The following is an 18253-nucleotide window of genomic DNA, read 5'->3' as shown; positions in this document are numbered from 1 at the left end:
TTATGTGATACGCAGATGAAGAACTGTCTGTCCTTACCAAGACATCCTGCCCTGAAGGGAATGGAGGAGAGCCTTCAATGCAAGGTGGACTGCCTTCAATTCCAGATGTGTGGCGTCCACAGCCCGTGCACCATCCTGCCTTCCCAGACTGCCCCCCAGCCTGTGAGGGAAGCATCTGTGGTCACCACTGATCTCCTTGATGGCATGTTCCCAAGGGGAACCCCCTGGAGCAGAAGCACCCTGTTCCTTCACGGGCGTAATACCCAGAGACATGTATGTGTCACCTGAAGTTTCACCTGCCTGTGCAACTTTGGGTGGAGTTTGAAGGCATTCAGCCAACTCTGCAGTGGCCAAGCCCTGAGGAGGCCCAAAGGAACAACATCCACTGCAGCCAAAATCATCCCCAGCAGCCTCTGAAAATGAACCAATGCTAGCCTCTGGCCAAGACAGAACCGATCCAGGAGGGCCAGAATTTTCATCACCCTCTGAGGGGTGAGGGATGCCATCATTGTGAGGGAGTTCAGACAAAGACCCACAAAAACTGCTTGCTGCCATGGTTTGAGGTTGCTTTTCTTCACATTTACCTTGAAACCCAAGGACTGCACATGTGAGATCAGCGCAAATCAGCCAGTTGTCCAAGTAGGGAAAGATCTTGATCCCCGACAACTGGAGAGGAGACAAGGCAGCCCCCACCACCCTGGTTAACACCCAAAGTGAGAGGGAAAGGCCAAATGGCAGGACCTTGAACTGATAAGCTTGGCTTTGGAAGGCAAAACGAAGAAAGGGTCTGTGATCTGGATAGATGGGTAAGTGGAAGTAGACGCCCTTCCGATCCACTGAGGTGAACCACTCTCCCCTTTCCACGGATTCCAGAATCTGAGCTGTGTTCAGCATCTTGAAAGGCAGAACTTTTATGAAGGTATTTAGTCGCCTCAGGTCTACAATGGGACGAGTCCCACCATCTTTTTTCAGCACGAGGAAATACATGGAGTAGAAGCCAGCGAGCTATTCGCCTGGAGCTACTTTCATTATTGCATCCTTCTGGAGAAGGTCCAAGTTTTCCTCTGCCAACACCTGTGCCTGGGCCAGGTCCCTGACAACGGTCATGCGAAACCCGGAAAGAGGAGGAGGGCGCCGGTGAAACTGAATTCTGTACCCCTTTGACACAGAAGCCAATACCCATGGCTACACTGTTTCTTTCCAGCTTTCCAGGTATAGCTGGGAACAATTTTCGGTGGCTGACCCCTGCACATCCCTAGGCGACGCCCCCCTGAGGTCCTGGAATTTTGGGGGGGGGGCGCTTCCTCTGGGGCATATCCCAAGCTGAGGAGTGAGGCTGGGACCCTTGCCGGCACTGCGAAGGTTGCCTGGAACCACCAGAGGCTGCCCATGGCTCCTGGTGAGTCCAGCATGACTGTGGGGTAGGCTGGGAGGCCCTAGGTTTCCACCTGGCAGCTGCAGCCCTGCTGAATGTGCGCCGAACAGAATCCCTTGTAAGCTGGGATTGTTCAGCCTTATCCAGCACACCCTGGGAGTCAGGGTGAAACACATGTGCCGGCGCAATCTGCATATTGGTCATTGGTCATGACATCATGGCAACAGACATAGCATTACCAATGTCCCTTGTAAGCTGAGAATGGGTGACAAGAGCAGCATCAATCAGGCTCATGGTATCCTGGTCATCAGGATTGGCAGTCCTCCTAAGAGCTGCCAATAAAATAGCGAGAGCATTTCCCGAGCGGGCTGCTCGTGTGGCTGCATTATATGACACACCAGTCGTCAGTCTTGTAGCACTCTTTTACTCGACAGCGTGGATTCGCAATCACGCGCTCTGGACCCAGAGATGTCAAGGCCGCCATTTCCCGCTCTACAGGAGGCATATCCCCTAAACCAGTCTCCAGAGCATACTGGGTCTTAACCAACCTCCGACAACCGGCATTAAACTGGGGCATCCCAGTGGGGGCATTCCATGCCTTTCTGAGCATCTGCAAATAGTCCCCCGCCACAGGCACAGAGACAAACTGCTGGGAGTGCTGGGACTGAGAAATGCCTGCCCAAGCCCCGTCCACCGGGGCAAGAGCTTCCACGGGAACACTGAGACCCACAGTTTTTGCTGCACTCATAACCCTTGAGATAGTCTGAGTGGGTGGAAGTTCGCTGCATAGATCAGCCTCTCATTGGGCGGAACGAGCCACCCGCTGAAGTCCCGCCCTACCACCTCCAGTTGCAGTTTTCAACACGTCCTTTACTAACTTTTGCAGTGTTTGATCTTGCGGGGATGTAGCCATTTTTCTGCCATGGTTCGCGTCCTGTAGGCGATATTTTTGTGGGCGTGTTACACCAAAACCTGTTTCCCCCCGGCAATATTTTTGCAAGCGCACCATTGCTGTGGCACCGCCAAGAACGATTGTGATTGGTTGAAAGAAATACAAGCAACCGGGGCGTTTTTTTCTCCAATCTTAAAGTGAGCGTCAGCCCAGCCAGACCTTTCTTTTCTTGAGAAAGGTCTGGTGAGCGAGACTGCCCTTGAGATGACATCCATGGGCGAGGGCTCACCCATATTGCTAAGGCTGGATGCCCCCCCCCCCCCCCCCCAAGGTGAGTGGACTTAAGCTGTTCAGATTCAGCAGCACCCTCAGACTGCTCGTCACCCTCAAAGGGTGAATCATTGGCATACAGAGAGAGAACATCAGGCAGTACTGCACCATCATCCTGATAAGGGGATAGCCTGACAAGGGAGGGGTCTTCTGAGCACACTTGCACCGATGTGGCAGGCTTAGCAGGACAATGGGCCTCCACCCTACCCAACCTCTCTGACAAACCACATATGGCAGCCACAATCTGTAGCTGAGTGTCATCCTGTGGACCAGCCGAGTTACTAGTCGGGCTAGGCGCAGGCTGCGGAGCATGTTTCCTACCTGAGCCCCGCTCGCGGTCAGGGGTGTGCTCCTGCCTATGCTTCCGGGAACATTTCTTTGAAGCATGTCTCCTTTCCCTTGGCTGAGTAGGTGGAGGCTGCACTGCCCCTGCACGGACCGACTGCTCCACCCATCTGGCTCTGTGAATGCGCTCCTCCACAGGCAGCTCAACTGCTGCTGCACAAGGATTCTCAATATCACTCATTAAATGTGACATGCCCAGGCAAGCAGGGCATTCACGGTGGCCATCGCAGGTGTCCATGACACCTCGATAGAAACAGCACAAATGTGAAGCCATTACGGCACCACAATTTTCAAACAGAAGGTGGAAGAACAGCACCCAACAGCTATGGATTGCTGACACAGGGGAAGAGTAATAAGTAGGCTGCTCACAGCTAGCCCCAATCACAAATAACTGAAAAAAGTTGATTAAATCAAATTTGCCCCAAGGCACCCATACGTTTTTTTTGCAACAAGAAAAAAAGGAGAGGTGGGGGAGCTGGAAAATGGAAGCCCAGCGACTGCAAACAGAGCTTAAGAGCAATACAACCAATCAAAAGGCAAAAATAATTAACTTAAAGCCGATTGTATTCCTTATACAGGGAAAACAAAACACAGAGAACTACAAAACAAACTGCTCACCGGGGTGCTTTTACGGGTGGCGAGCCAAACCTCCTGAGGTCAGTCACATGACATTGTTGATATATAGGTCTCCAGGATAGGGAGACGAGGGCATCATTCAAGGTAAAGACCGTGGTGACGGTCTGAGTGAGGTCGAAATAGATCTCCAATGCTGACTTATGGTATCTCCCCAATCATGTAGTCCATCACAACTGTAAAATTAAACTTGTCTTCAACTTCCCATTGTATTAAGCTGGACAAACACTCAAACAGCCATCTACTGCCAGGTTCAGTTTCTGGACCTTCCCTTCATGGTGTCCCTCTCCAATTCTGAGAGCACACAGTAGCTATAACAGGTGACATTAAAACATTGGCCTCTAGTTTCCCGGCGCAGCGCAGGGTGGCGCAGGGAGAGCAGAGCTAGTTTTGAGCAGCACAACCCGAGGCACGCTCAGTTTGGTAGTTTGGCAGACTGAGGTGCGCTGAGATAGGTGTGGCGGCGCAGCAGGGGGACGTGGTGACAGATCCAGCTTGGTGCAGTGACAGTTTGGAGCCAAAAGGCTTCGCCGAAGGTGCGCTAAAACCTCACCAGCTGAAACCAGGTCTACCATCAGCGCAGGCAGAACGCAGCCGGTGTAAGTGGAAGTTTGGCTGACTGGCGGACAGTGCGCACACGTCACCAAAACCTCACAGGCAGGTTTCCAGAATGTCAGGCACATTAACAATGCAATAAATACCCAAAAAACACTATTCAATGCAACTATCTGCAATCAGCACATAAATGTATCTCTATATCGACTGTCCCGTCACATCTGATGTCAGATCAAAGGGGATTGGCACCGTTTGGCACGTTTGGCCCACGTAATGGAAACCCAACCTGATTTGATTAACACAGCTGCAAATTAATAAGTTCACATCCCTCTCAGCCAACCACAAACAGCCACAGCATCAGATAGGGAGTATATATTCAGCATCTGTCATCTTAGAAAAATCAAAAGAAAAGAAACAGAGTGAGACTGTGAGAGGGAAAGAGAGAGCGCGTGTGCACGAGAGAAACGCTGTCAACAAATTGTAGGTTATGTTCGGTGTCTTAAGGGTTTACGTGCTTCATGTGATTGGAGGAGGAGGACTTACGCAGAGAGGGTGTACCGTCAAAGGACATCCCATTTGGGCATGACAGAGCTGGAATGCAGGTGGGCCACACAAATAATGATCTACCCCGTGAGGTGGTCCAAGTGGTGACGCGCATCATAGCCTCTGATGCGCACCCCGGTGGCACCTGTGCTCTCCCTGTTGCTGTAAAGGTGACAGTGGCTCTGACCTTCTTCGCCACCGGGTCTTTCCAGCACACCGTGGCCGCGGTGGCGGGTATCAGTCAGAGAGCTGTCAGTTCGGCTATACATGCAGTGACGTCTAGTCTAGTCCGACATGCAAATGAGCACATAATTTTTCCATCCACACCTGAGAGCCGACAGAGAGAGGCCGAACTGCATGTGCCGAATCAGCAGGAAGAGCATCAGGGTGCACAGGAGAGGAGAGACCACCTGGCTGCACAGCTCTGTCCTTAAATGTGAGTATTTCCCTGTATATCCATTCACACATTTATGGTGTAAATTTACCCAATCACATTAAATATAGGCTACAACAAATCACCCAAAACAAATTATTTCAACGTTCAATTTATTTTATTTATTGATCTTCCCCCCTCTTCCTCTTCTTCCTCTCCTCTGGTTAGCGACACCTCCACGCGTGTGTGGCCTTAATGGCCACCTGGGTGCGGGGACCGTGGCCGTACCCTGCCAGTCTTCCACTCCTTGGAGCTGGGCGTCTAACCCCTGGACCCGGGAGGTTAGAAGGCCAAGCTCCCTCTCCAGCATCCTGAACCCCCCCCCGCCACACACACACACACACACACACACACACACGCCTGAAGGTCCAGGAAGGGCTGGTCCCGTGGCTGCACCCGGGCCCGTCTGGTTTGGAGAGTAAACTCTCATTACGCCTTCGCGTGGCGCATTTAAGGGTGAGGAGAGGGGCTCATTTGATTGGTGTGATGTGAATCGGCTCAACAAATGTGCTTGCTGACAGAGGATATCCCTGGCTCTGTCATCTTTGAAGATCAATGAGCAAAGAGGAAGAGTGAAGTGTACATGAGTGGCAGAGTCTGCCATTTGGAAGTATGGTTCCAACAATGGTTTTCTGTATGTTGTCCCAATAAATATTTACTGATATGTGATGTATACAGGATAATTGTAAGGACAGAGGGATGTCGTATGCTGTAAAGCCCTGTGAGGCAAATTGTGATTTGTGATATTGGGTTTTATAAATAAAATTGAATTGAATTGAATTCAATTGTGGCTGTATTCTAAAGTATTCTAAATCCTAAATATATGTAGGTATTTCAGATAATTCAAGTTGTCAATTTAAGATTGCAATCTTATTACCTATTTGAGCAGACCCTGTGATTTTATTCAGAGCTGCAAAAAGATCTTGTCCCAGTTCTTTGACATTTTCCAAGTCATCTTTCATGGAGTTAGAGAGGTCCATCAGGTAGTAGAGATCAACTGGATAACCCTCAACTCTTTTAAATGAAACACTGAATGTGGTAGGAAGCCCTGTAAACACAGAGGACAAAAAAACTCATTGAATAAAGAGAGAAAATAAAAAAATGCTAATGTATTCATATTAGAATTGCAGTGACAATAAGTTCATGCAGTTGTCAAATGTGATGGTAAAACACGCAACATTGGAAAACATGAAAACAAAGTAAGACTTTAAGAATTTCTAACATTTTTTCTTTTGCCTTTTATAAATTTGCCCACCCTAGTCCTGCACAAAGATAATGACCCTGGATCACACAGATAACTGCTCTGTTTTCACTCTGATCTGAAAACCAAACGCTGCATTCCTTCACTTGTCAAAAGGCCAGCATGAACTGATTTCACTAACCGGGTCGCAGTCTCAGACTAATTCTCTGTGGACTCAGCTGGACAGGCTCCTGTTGGTTGAATGACTCAGACAGAGGAACCTTTTGGACAATGGTTTGCTTGTTCTCTGGAGAGATGATTTCTTTACTCTTGCAGCCGTTCTTTATCAGCTGAGCTCTGGTGTCACAGCGTACTGCCTCCTGCTCACCTGCTTTGGTGAAATTCTGTAGGCAATGCAAAAACACAGCACAAGTTCACTCATCTGTGTCTGTACATAATGTTGTTACTATTACTCCCTGGCATATGGTTTTAGCAAACCACAGCATGCTTTAAATTTTCAAGTAAAAGCAATTATTCAAATAATGCCAGACGAAAACAACTAATTTCCATCTATGACAGCACTGAAACAGATGGTATTGTTTTCATCTTATAAATCTGTCTGTATGTGTGTGTGTCATCATGGTGAAATGTGGTCTAGGTGACACTAATTGGTAAATGGAATGGTAAATGGTGCTTTTTGCACTACGAGTCACAATCACCCATTCACACACTGGTGGCTGAGACTACCATACAAGGTCCCACCTGCTACTTAGTTTTTAACACACTCACACACCGATGGAAGCATCATCGGGAGCAATTTGGGGTTCAGTATCTTGCTCAAGGATACTTTGACATGCAGACTGGAGGAGCCGGGGATCGAACCGCTGATCTTGGTGGATGACCCGCTGTACCTCTGAGCCACAGCCATGGTGGGAACTAGCACAGAAGTAGTTTTGAGTATTTTGCCAGACAGACATATAAGATAAGATAAGATAAACTTTATTGTCCCAAGTGGGAAATTTGTTTTGGGCACATAGTGCGACATAGCTGATTCGCAGATACAACCATCATATATAAACAAGACACACAGTAGACAACCATCTAGTATGCAAGGCGCAGATTTAAATAACATAATTGTGCAATTAGGACTATTGGATGAAATAAATACATCAACTTTATCATACCAGATAAGGCTAAAAGAATAAAAGCTCCTTAAGGTTGCAATAGCCCAGGAGGTAATCATAAAAAGTGCAATAAAAAAACCTGTAAGTGCCAGTAGGAACATACCAAGTGTGCAACAGGTCAATAGTCACAATAGCAGCCCTGCCCTGCAGGGCCAGCAGATGAAGAGAGTGGCATAACCACGAAAACATTACAAGAAGAAAAAAAAAAAAGAAATTTTGAGGGGGGTGTCAGGGAGGTGTCTGTCTGTCTTTCTGTGATCAGATTTGGTCAACACGATAGCATCACAATGGTGAAAGATGCGGTCAGAAAACTTTACAGGTGTGTGGTTGAGATCAAAATGAAGATCGAGATCAAAGATAGGAGTGATCAAAGCAAAGGGGCTGGAAGCAGGGGGTGTGTAGTTAGAAAAGGTACCACTGGCCCCCCACTTTATGCCCCTGGCCCATATTTGCTTTAAGTCTTTGAGCACTGTATTGTGGCTGGAGTGATCTCAAAACAACATTGTCTCTAGGTTAGTTTCTGTTGCATTTATTTGGTAACCTAAGTGAACTGTAACCATCACTGATCTGCACAGTTTGTGTGGTAGAAATGTATTAGACAAGAAGGAAAGATGGTTAGTGCATTATCATGGTTTGGTATCCTGAGAGGCCTCAGAGTCCTTCACACTTGGATGTTTTATGTGAGGAAGCTACAGTATGGGTGTCTGGAAGTTAAGATAAGATGAAGACCTAGATGATGTTTCTGCTCCCATTGTAGTCTGGGAGGGTTACACATTGTTTTGCCTCCTCCCTCGTGTCATTCTGAATGGTGTGGGACACACTGTACAAAGCTGAGCAAATGTAATACTTTAAGTTTATTGTATGTCTGTGTCCTCTCTTGGTATGTTTTGATGAAGGTCAAGTAAACCAAAAGCTTAACAAATAAAGTGAAACACTGCATACATGCAAGTGTGTGGATATCTTTTTTTTTTTTTCTTTTTTTACCATTTTGTGTCCATTTTCTCTGATATCAGATTTGTGTTGTAAACTTACACAAATTCAAATAAGGACAAGTGAGGCTTACTGAGTTTGTTCAATAATTAATCAAAGTTAAATTTTTCGAGAAGTACAAGTTTTCCACATCAGTTGGTGAAACGAGACAACGATGTCAGGTCAGGCTCCAAACTCACAAATGTTATCACTCAACCTGGTCTCACTCCAAAGTTTATACATTCTCTATACATTGATCTTAGTTCCTGCTCAAAAGAAATACCCACAGACAACAACTTGGCGATCAATGAAGATTTATTTAGGGGTAAATGTTCAACAATTGAGTAAATGAATAGTAAATGTGGATGATATGAAATGACACAAAATCAACACTATGTGTAAATGGATTAAGGCAAGAGGTAACACTTTTGGCAGTTATTTAGTTTGGCGATAGTGAGAGAGTATGTGACTGTAGATAATTTGTAGATGCAGGGATGCACAAAACAATTTACCTAATGAAACCTAAATTAAGATCAAAATAACTCCTATTCAACATCTTAAAAGCATAGTTAACGACCCTGGTCTGGCAGTTAGAGGCCGTTTACACGTTGCCGGCTATTTTCATAAACGGACATTTCACCGTCTCCGTTTTCAAAAAGATCTTCGTTTACACTTACCCGTGTATATATACACAAGAGCATGCCAAACCTGTAGGTGGCAGTGTAACGAGAAGCTCAAGCCTTCCATGTATCCACTGTCACCATAGCAACATAGGTCGCACTTTTTACACAGGCGCAAGTTCCGGCGCATACTGTGACGTCGGCTGCCTATAACTCCGTTTATCTCCGTTTATCTCAGTTTACATGCAAACGCGCAACCGGAGTTTTCCAAAATCTTCACTCTGGCCGGAGTTTTTAGAAAGACTCGTTTTCAGAGGAGAAATCTCCGTTTGCGTGTAAACGAAGGGCACAAACGAAGGAAGATGTCTCCGTTTATCAAAATCACCGTGTACGTGTAAACGGCCTCTTAATCTGGCTGAGTTGTCAAAACGCTGGATTTTCCCAGGATGGTAATCAGCAAACTGGGATCTGGAGGGTTTCCAATTGACACCTTTACCACCCTTAGCGTCAGTATGACGGTGAAAGAGTTCTTCAAATTCGAGGTGAAACGGTGGCCCATCTCACCTCTTTGCGGGGGGTGTTGGTGCAGCAGGCTGTTCCTCCTACAACATAACCATGTGTGTTTGTTGTTGAAGGAAAAAAGGCTGAAGTTGAGTGTTCCAGAATGTCAGCAACCAATGCACCCACAGTACTGTAGTGAGACAGCAGGTGGAGCTGTCTCCCTGCAAGACAGAGACTAATTAAAGACAATGACATACACCTGTGGGACGCCAGGTAGGGAGGAGAGGTGTTTAAAAAGGACATTCATTCTGTGATTTCTGTCTTGTCTGTAACTGTTTTGCTGTTTTGGTGGCGGGTACCCCTTTGGGCTGGGGAGGGGCGTTCGCAGCTGGTTAAATGAAGAAAGTAAGGTAGGGGAGCCTGTCCTGAGTGAGGAAGGGAGGCTAGTTGCCTCCTTTAGGTAGCCAGGGCCGGGGCATTAGAGGGGTCGCCGGTCGCCACTTTCACAGCCGTCTGCCCAGTAGCTCTTCATCCTCGGTGCTGCTGTTGTTGGCTCAGAGCCGCTACCTGTGTGGACGCGCCACCTGTCAAGTGCTGTTCCCCTGGGGGAGTCAGACGGCGCATCAAGCGAAGACCCCGGGGGGGGTCCTCGCCAACGGGCGAGTTGAGTATAACCTACTCTCCATTTCGCGTCTGTCTTATTATTGTAGTTTTGTCTTATGTGTTAGGTTATGTTAGTTTATCTGTGTTATTAGTTCATTTTAAATTGCGCAGGGAGCTGGCAGGCTTAGTAGCAGGTAGGGGTGGATGGTAACCTTGTGGGGGGTCCAGTATGCAGTAGCTCACAGACTGGGTGTAGTGTGGGAAACATAAATTACAGTTTGCAGTCGTGTGCTGTTTAATTAAAGTCTGCAGTGGTGTGCTGTTTAACTAAAGCGTGCAGTGGTGTGCTGTTTAATGAAATTCTGCGGTGGTGTGCTGTGATTTATATAGGGTGCGATGGGTATAAGCTGGTCTATTTCCTATCTAGCTCTCTATGGTTTTTGATGAAGCTCTGGATGTTTGGCACTCCCCCTCCTGGCCGTTTATCTAATTCTGTCTGTGTCCTATAGCTGCTGTGTTCCTGCACCCTAAATTATTGTCCATTTAAAAAAAAAGAAGGAATAAATAAAGCATATATATTTTATACCATTATTGCTTCCTGTTTCCTGTGTGGGTTTGTTCAAATCCTCTGACATAGCCTACTCGTAAATTCTAGGTGGTGGCAGCATTCATCTGCCCTGTTTACAAGGTTCATTACAGTACCTTCCCTTGTCATATCTCAATGTGGAAATAGTTTATAGCTTCTGTAGAGGCTAAGCCTAAAGTGCTTTAAACCACTGAGGGCTGCTGCTACAGGTCAACCTAGCTGACGCACACTTGTATACCGCGTTTGTTCAAAAGTCGAGAGTCCGACAACAACACGTTCTGCATGTGAAGTGATGGGTGTGTGTGGTCAAAAACTGTTAGCCCTCTGGGCAGCAACACCTACCGGCAACAGATTAGTTCCTATCTAAATATCGTGAGTGGGAGGGGCAACATATTGACAGACCCAGTTAACCTTTTGCCTGCATTTGGCTCTTACAACACCATCCCCTAATTGTTAGAGGCATCAGACTCAACAATTCAATCCAAAACAGAAAAGCCAAAGGGCTGCAGGGTCCATGATTACCACCACATCTCCAATCTTCAAACTTCTTTTCCTCTGATTCCACTTCTGCCTCTCCTGAAGCAACGGCAAATACTCCCGAATGAATCGCTTCCGAAATAGGTCGGAAAGGTATTGGACCGGTCTCCAGCGTTGTTTTACATATATATTGGTTGCATCAAAGAGCCCAGAAGGCATGGCAGGCTTACCCTTTAACAGGAGCAGGTGATTTGGGGTTAAAGGCTCCAAATCGTTCGGATCATCAGACAGTTTAATGATTGGGCGATCGTTAAGAATAGATTCCACCTCACACATAACTTTGTGGAGCCCATCATCATCCAACACCTGCTGGTGTAAAACTGAACTGAGAATGCCTCTTACAGAAAGTATCAGGCGTTCCCACGCCCCGCCATGATGAGAGCCCCCTGGTGGATTAAACTGCCATTCAACGTTAGCAGGAGTAAGAGCCTGTTGGATGCGCTCACTATCCAATGCGGAGAGAGCTTCTCTCAATTCTCGTTCTGCACCATGGAAGTTAGATCCATTGTCTGACTTGATAAGGACCACTTGCCCTCTTCTACTGATGAACCGACGCAGAGCATTTATACAAGCATCAGTCTCCAAAGAGCTTGCCACCTCCAAATGGACTGCTCTACTAACCAAGCAGGTAAAGATCACTCCATATCGCTTGTACGTGGTTCTACCTTTCTTCATGTCCAGAGGACCAAAATAATCGATCCCAACATTAGTGAATGGAGGGAGATCTGGGTTGATTTGTTCCTTAGGAAGATCAGCCATCTTCTGTTCCACAAACCTTCCATGATGTCGCCGGCAAAAACTGCATTTGGAGATCACACTCCTCACCGCTGAATTGGCACATGTAATCCAAAACTTCCTCCTCACTGTTGACAATGTATGGCTTCGGCCACTGTGACCTAACAGCTGATGAGTATCTTTGAGGATGAGCTTGGAAATGTAGTGATCCTTGGAGAGAATGAGCGGATGTTTAGTCTCCAAAGGCATGGTTCCTTTACTAAGTCTCCCCCCGACTCCTAGGAGTCCATCCTCCACGATCGGATCCAGCTTGTAGATGGAACTTTGTCGGCTTGGACAGCAAAGAGGAAAGCTCATCTTGTAACATTTGCTGCTGACAATAACGAACAATGACCGACTCAGCCTCTGACATATCACTTGGTGCCAAGGGTTTTGTCCTCTCTGTGATTATGGCCTTTCGTCTTCCCACTTCATCCACTTGTACAGCTCTAGAGGCCTTCCTCAGATGACTAAGCTCCAACAAGATGGCTTTGAACCGCAGGACCCAAGCTACCGACACCTTGAGCCTTCTCCAGTCTGAGAAATAAGTGAGAAGATGGTCAGTGCTCGATGGCTCAGTACTGATCACATTCACCAAAACATCCTTCTTGACCTCTGGATCATCCAACTCCACTTTGATGTCGATGCCATAGCTGGCTGGCCACTCTTCTTCGGGACCCAAAGAAACTTAGGACCCTTGAGCCAACTGCGATCCTTCAGAAAGTCTGGCACCCTTATTCCTCTGGATGCAATGTTGGCTGGGTTCTCTTTGATTCCCACGTGCCTCCATTGTGAAGGATCCGAAACCTCTCTGATGGCAGCAACCCCATTTGCCACGAATGTGTGGAAACGTCTGTCTTCATTGTTGATACTTTAAAACTGATGTATTATAGGTCCAAAACCAAGATTTGTCAAGGTGAAGTTCAAGCTCTGCCCTTAGCATTACATCCACCCTTGAGGCTAGGGCGGCAGCTGTTAGCTCCAGCTGTGGAGCAGTCACGGTCTTCAATGGTGTGACCCTGGCTTTTCCCAACAGAAAAGCAACTTGAATATTGTTTCTGTTTTGTTTCTGTTTGAAGCCTGAGGTAAGTTACAACCCCATAGCCTTCTGTACTGGCATCAGCGAAGTGATGTAATTGGCTGTGCAGTGGCTCACCAAAGTCCTGTGGTTTTACACAGCGGTCCACATTGAATGACGAAAGCACCTCGATATCCTTCAGCCACCTTTTCCACTGGTTTTCGATATCGGGTGGCAATGCCTCATCCCAGCCCTGGCCTCTCCTACACAGCTCCTGTAGCATCATCTTGGCAGACAGAGTGCCTGGTGCCAACATTCCGAAAGGATCATACACAGAACTACTTGTGGACGACATTCCACGCCTGGTATGAGGCTGCGGTTTCACCTCCATCGTGAATTTGAAGGCATCCGATTTGACACACCAGAGGAGGCCCAAAGCTTGCTCAATGGAAAGCTTCTCTCTGTCCAAATCGAGCTCCTTTAGATCCTTGGCCAACTGGTCATCTGCAATAGTCTGCAAAACCGCCCGACTGTTGCTAATCCACTTCTCTAGAATGAACCCACCTCTCTTACAGAGGGCGCTGAGATCCTGAACCATTTGGATAGCCTTCTTTTCCGAGCCCATGCTCATGAGGCAGTCGTCCACATAAAAATGTCGCTTCACCACTTGAATAGTCTTGGCAGAGAAATCAACAATGTCGTCGTCAGCAGTTTTCTTCAGTGCATAACAAGCGCAACTGGGTGACGACACAGCCCCAAACAGATGCACAGTCATTCTGTAACCTTGAAATCTCTGCTGAGGTCTCCTTCCGGCCACCAAAGAAATCGAAGGACATCTCTGTCTTGCTCCACAACCTTCACCTGATGGTACATCGCTTACACATCACCCATAAATGCCACGGGCTCCTGCCTGAACCGAAGCAAAACTCCAAGTAGTGAGCTGGTGAGGTTGGGCCCGTGCACCACAGTCGAACACCACTCGTAGAGAAGCCTTTCTGGGATGGAAAACCCTGCAATGTGGGATGTACCACATTCTTCCACTGCACAACAACTGCTCCTGAGGTACTTGCTCTGCGTACAGTGAAACAAATATAAAGAATGCACATCCTCCGAATCAACTTATTTCAATTGGTGCTGACATCAAAGGGAAAACATAAGAAATCAGGATTTGTCGCACACGATATATTGCTGCTCCCGTGCTTTATTCCCACACCAAACAAATAAGCAACGTTTTGCCTCACGTAGGAGGCAGCCTGATGAAGCTCTTTCAGGCATCAGAGTAAGCCTGATGAAGCTCTTTCAAAGAACCTCCTACTGTTGTTTTCAAACGAGCACCTAACATCAGATTGATGGTGATAAAATCAGATCTCCCCCCAATTAGATCTGCTACATTCCTAAATCAACTGTCAGGCAATTTCAAATGTGGAGCCTGTGCACAATGTAACTTCACCAATAAATGTGACTCTTTCTACCATCCTACTACTGGACAAAAGTTTAAGATCAGGGGCACGATTACATGTAAAACAACACATGTGGTGTACATGATTAAATGCCCATGTTCCCTAGCCTATGTTGGTATGATGACAAGAGCGCTTAAAACTAGAATAAGTGAACACAGAAGTGATATCCGGACAGGAGATATGAGAAACCCAGTATCAGCAGTATTTTAAACAAATGAGCCATAGTGTCTCTACGCTGAGGTACATTGGTATTGAAAGATTGGAATATCCACGAAGAGGGGGGGATCGGACCAGACTACTACAACAAAGGGAAACATTCTGGATCCATAAATTAAAGACAATCCAACCCCATGGGATGAATTTGGACTTTGATATTAGACCATTTTTGTAAATAATACATATGTATATATTTTTTCTTTTTATAAATGTTTTTTTATAAATGGTTTTTCATAAGTGTATTAATTGAATCTGTGAAAAACATGATAAAATGCATCTGTGATTGATTGAGAAATAATATTATTCCTATATGTATTTTGTAGGTCTCCAGATAGCCTCACTCTTATTGGAGGACATGCTATAAAAAGAGGGACTGCCCTTTACTCTGTAAGCCTGATGAAGCCTCCTACGTGAGGCGAAACGTTGCTTATTTGTTTGGTGTGGGAATAAAGCACGGGAGCAGCAATATATCGTGTGCGACAAATCCTGATTTCTTAAACTTGCTCTGCGTACCCCTTGTCAATAACTCCCTTCATGTAGCGAGTATTCCCGATGAAACTATGGATCATTCACAAACCTCCTCCTCAATCCAAGCATCCTCTGTTTGGCCACTGGAAAGTTATTCGGCAGGAGGACATCAGAATTCTTAAAGGGCAGCTTCAAATAGTACCTCCCTTTTTGCAATGGTGCAGAGCCCTCCATGATCTTCATAAACTGTAGGTCCTCTCTAGATGCCTGCTTTTCCTTGGATGGCACTTCGTTGAAATCATGATCATACTGATTCTTCAGCATAAGTTCCAAGTTGGAAACAGAAATTCTGTTCACCAAAACAGAGGAAAGAGCCATATCATGGTTGCTGGCACTCCCACTTCCATTCAGAGGACCATGACCCAGCCCAACACTGTCCTTATAGCGTACGGGCCATCTCCTTGGCTCTTGACAGTTTCCCATGGCTCCAATAACCTGGGAGCGTTACTTCCTATTAACATGTCAACACTAGCCTTTATGGTGGGAATGGGAATTTTTGACAGATATGACCATTTTTTTCACATCTGCAGCCACTACAACGTTATCCATAGTTACCGGCATCTTCTTCTGAGTCAGGATTTCTGAGAGAGGATAGAATTTGTTTTCATTCAATGCAGACACCTCCAGCCCAGCTAAGGAGTAAGCAGGAACAACCTTCTCCTGCCCCATGGTTGTCAAGAGGAAGTTAGTTCTTTTTCCTGCAATGTTCAATTTATGCATGAGGTCTTCTGAGCAGAAAGTGGCTGAACTTCCTGGATCCAAGAACGCATAGGTCTGTATAACTCTACTTCCTGTTGTGGCCTTGACCTGCACTGGAACAATGGAAAGAATACAAGGGTCTTTTCCGTCCCCTTTTCGACCACATGTCTGAGAAGGAGGCGACACTGCTGCTGGTAGAAAAGCTGATGATGCTACTGCTGCTGATTCCTCCACATTAGTCTTGTTGTTGTTGTTCACAGACTGCACAGACCAAGCGTTTACTGCAGTTGTGGCTTAAATGTCCAATACTTAAGCATCCAAAGCAAATGCCCTTCTCCCTTAAAAGGTGGATCTTGTAAGCGCGTGAACAGCAGTGGCAAGACAGGCTGGCCTGTTTCTTTGAACTACTGGTAGGTGCTTCATGTTTTCTTGAGCTATTGGTAGGTGCTTCACTTGGCTTCTTCTGTGTTACAGTAGTGGCAAAGCTACTGCCCTTGTGCTTTGACTGTGTTGGCTGTACATTAAGCCTGTTGAGAGGTTTATCACCAGCTGCATTTGATGATGCACCCTCAATGTCACCAAAGATGGGGTCAGACAGCATTTTCACATGCTTCTCCAGAAACCTGACCAGGTCATTAAAATGAGCTCTGTCATGGGAACTTTCCATTATATCATAAGCCTTATTTCTCCACCTCTCTCGGAGCTTGTATGGTAGCTTTGAAATGACCATCCTCATGTTGGTTGGCAAATCCAACTCCTACATGTACTGCAGTTCCTCCATCACATTGCAACATCCTCTTGAGAACAAAGCATAAGCCTGCAGGGCTTTGGCATCCTCAGATTTTATCATTGGCCAAGCTTGAGCCTTTGCTATATAAGCAGTGGCGATTTTGTACTTGTTTCCAAAGTGCTCCTCCAGAAGACACTTTGCTGTGATGTAGCCCCACTCAGGAGCCATATGCTGACAGCTTCGAATCAATTCCCTTGGCTGTCCTTGGGTAAATTGTTCCAGAAAGTACAAGCAGTCAGCTTGTCTGGCTTTGTCCTCCACAAGTTGTTCAAATGCTCTAATAAAGGCTTGATATTGCAATGGATCTCCTTCAAATACAGGAATGTCTCGTGTGGGCAGAGACAGCAACCTCTGCTGGTGGACAAGAAAAGCTGTGATTTCATTTTGTTTATGCATAATGGCAACAATATTGTCAGGCGGTAGGCCTACTCGTTCATTTTGGTTTTGTTGACTTACATATTGAGTGTTGCATTAATTTGGCCATGCAGTCATAACTGGTAGAGCTTGTAATGTTTCCAAGAGATTGTAAGCATGTGCTCCTGTGTCTCGTTCCATTGGAAATGAGACATTTTGCTTTGGCCTACAATCCATGCTGATGGTTGACGTGGCAATGACCAATCCTTTGGCTGTGAGGCCTGTGCCGCAGGCCTATACTCCTCGGCCATAGGGTTAAGGGTGTTACAAGGAGTCATTCTTTTATTTTCCTTTTCATACTTGGAGTTTGCACCATTTAATGAGGTTTGAGAGGCACTACTTCCACCTGCTTCCAAGATGTTCAACTTAGCAGTTTGTGCTGCGAGCTCTGCTTCCAATTCCATTTGTTGTTTTTTCCTCTTTAATTGTTGTTCCTGCTCCTGCAGTTTGTGTAGCTCCTTTAAGGCTGTCATGCATGGGAAAAGTGCAGCTCTTTCTGCTGCTGCTTTTGTTACTGAAGAAGTAGTACTTGACCTGTGACTGATGTCACTTTTGTTTGAGGGACCACAGACATTACATGCACTGTCACATGGATTAATTTCAACTTTGTCACCAGTATTAAATTCACCATCATTTTCAACTTTGTCACCAGTACTGAATTCACCATCATTTTGGGTATTGTGCATATTTTCATCAGACCCATGTTCTACCTTATTTTTTAACCGCACTTCTGTTTCTTCTATAAATTCATCATTGAACAACATTTTTGCTCAGAACCATATGTCATTTTTCTCATGCTCTTCTTGTGGCGATAAACTCATCAAAGAATCTTGCATACACCTTGTTTTGTCACATAACTCAATAAACTCATCAAAGCTTGTTGCATCTGCAAAACATTGCCACTTGACATTAAACCATGTATCGTGTTTCTAAATTTACCAGCTTTAATTAGTTTTGATTTTCTACTTTTTTGCAATCTGTCCAATTTGTCACACAAGGCTTTAGCAGTACGTTTAGTACCCCGCTTGGGCTTGACTATTTCCTCACTGTCACCGGTAACGTATGTTC

General features: G+C 46.1%; 1 protein-coding gene across 2 annotated transcripts in view; it reads right to left on the bottom strand.

Annotated features, from left to right (window-relative positions):
* The window catches only part of itgb2 (integrin, beta 2), a 74120-nt gene that overhangs the window by 26381 nt on the left and 29486 nt on the right, over positions 1-18253 (bottom strand). For both annotated transcript variants that reach the window (XM_033615067.2, XM_033615075.2), the window contains exons 4-5: positions 6489-6690; positions 5984-6154 (exon numbers count right to left, since the gene is read on the bottom strand). In XM_033615067.2, the coding sequence (XP_033470958.1) occupies positions 5984-6154; positions 6489-6690 (373 nt within the window). The remainder of the gene's footprint in view (positions 1-5983; positions 6155-6488; positions 6691-18253) is intronic.

The sequence above is a fragment of the Epinephelus lanceolatus genome, chromosome 14 (genome assembly GCF_041903045.1).
Source record: "Epinephelus lanceolatus isolate andai-2023 chromosome 14, ASM4190304v1, whole genome shotgun sequence".
Taxonomy (NCBI): Eukaryota; Metazoa; Chordata; class Actinopteri; order Perciformes; family Serranidae; genus Epinephelus; species Epinephelus lanceolatus.
This window is presented reverse-complemented; position numbering and strand designations above follow the sequence as displayed.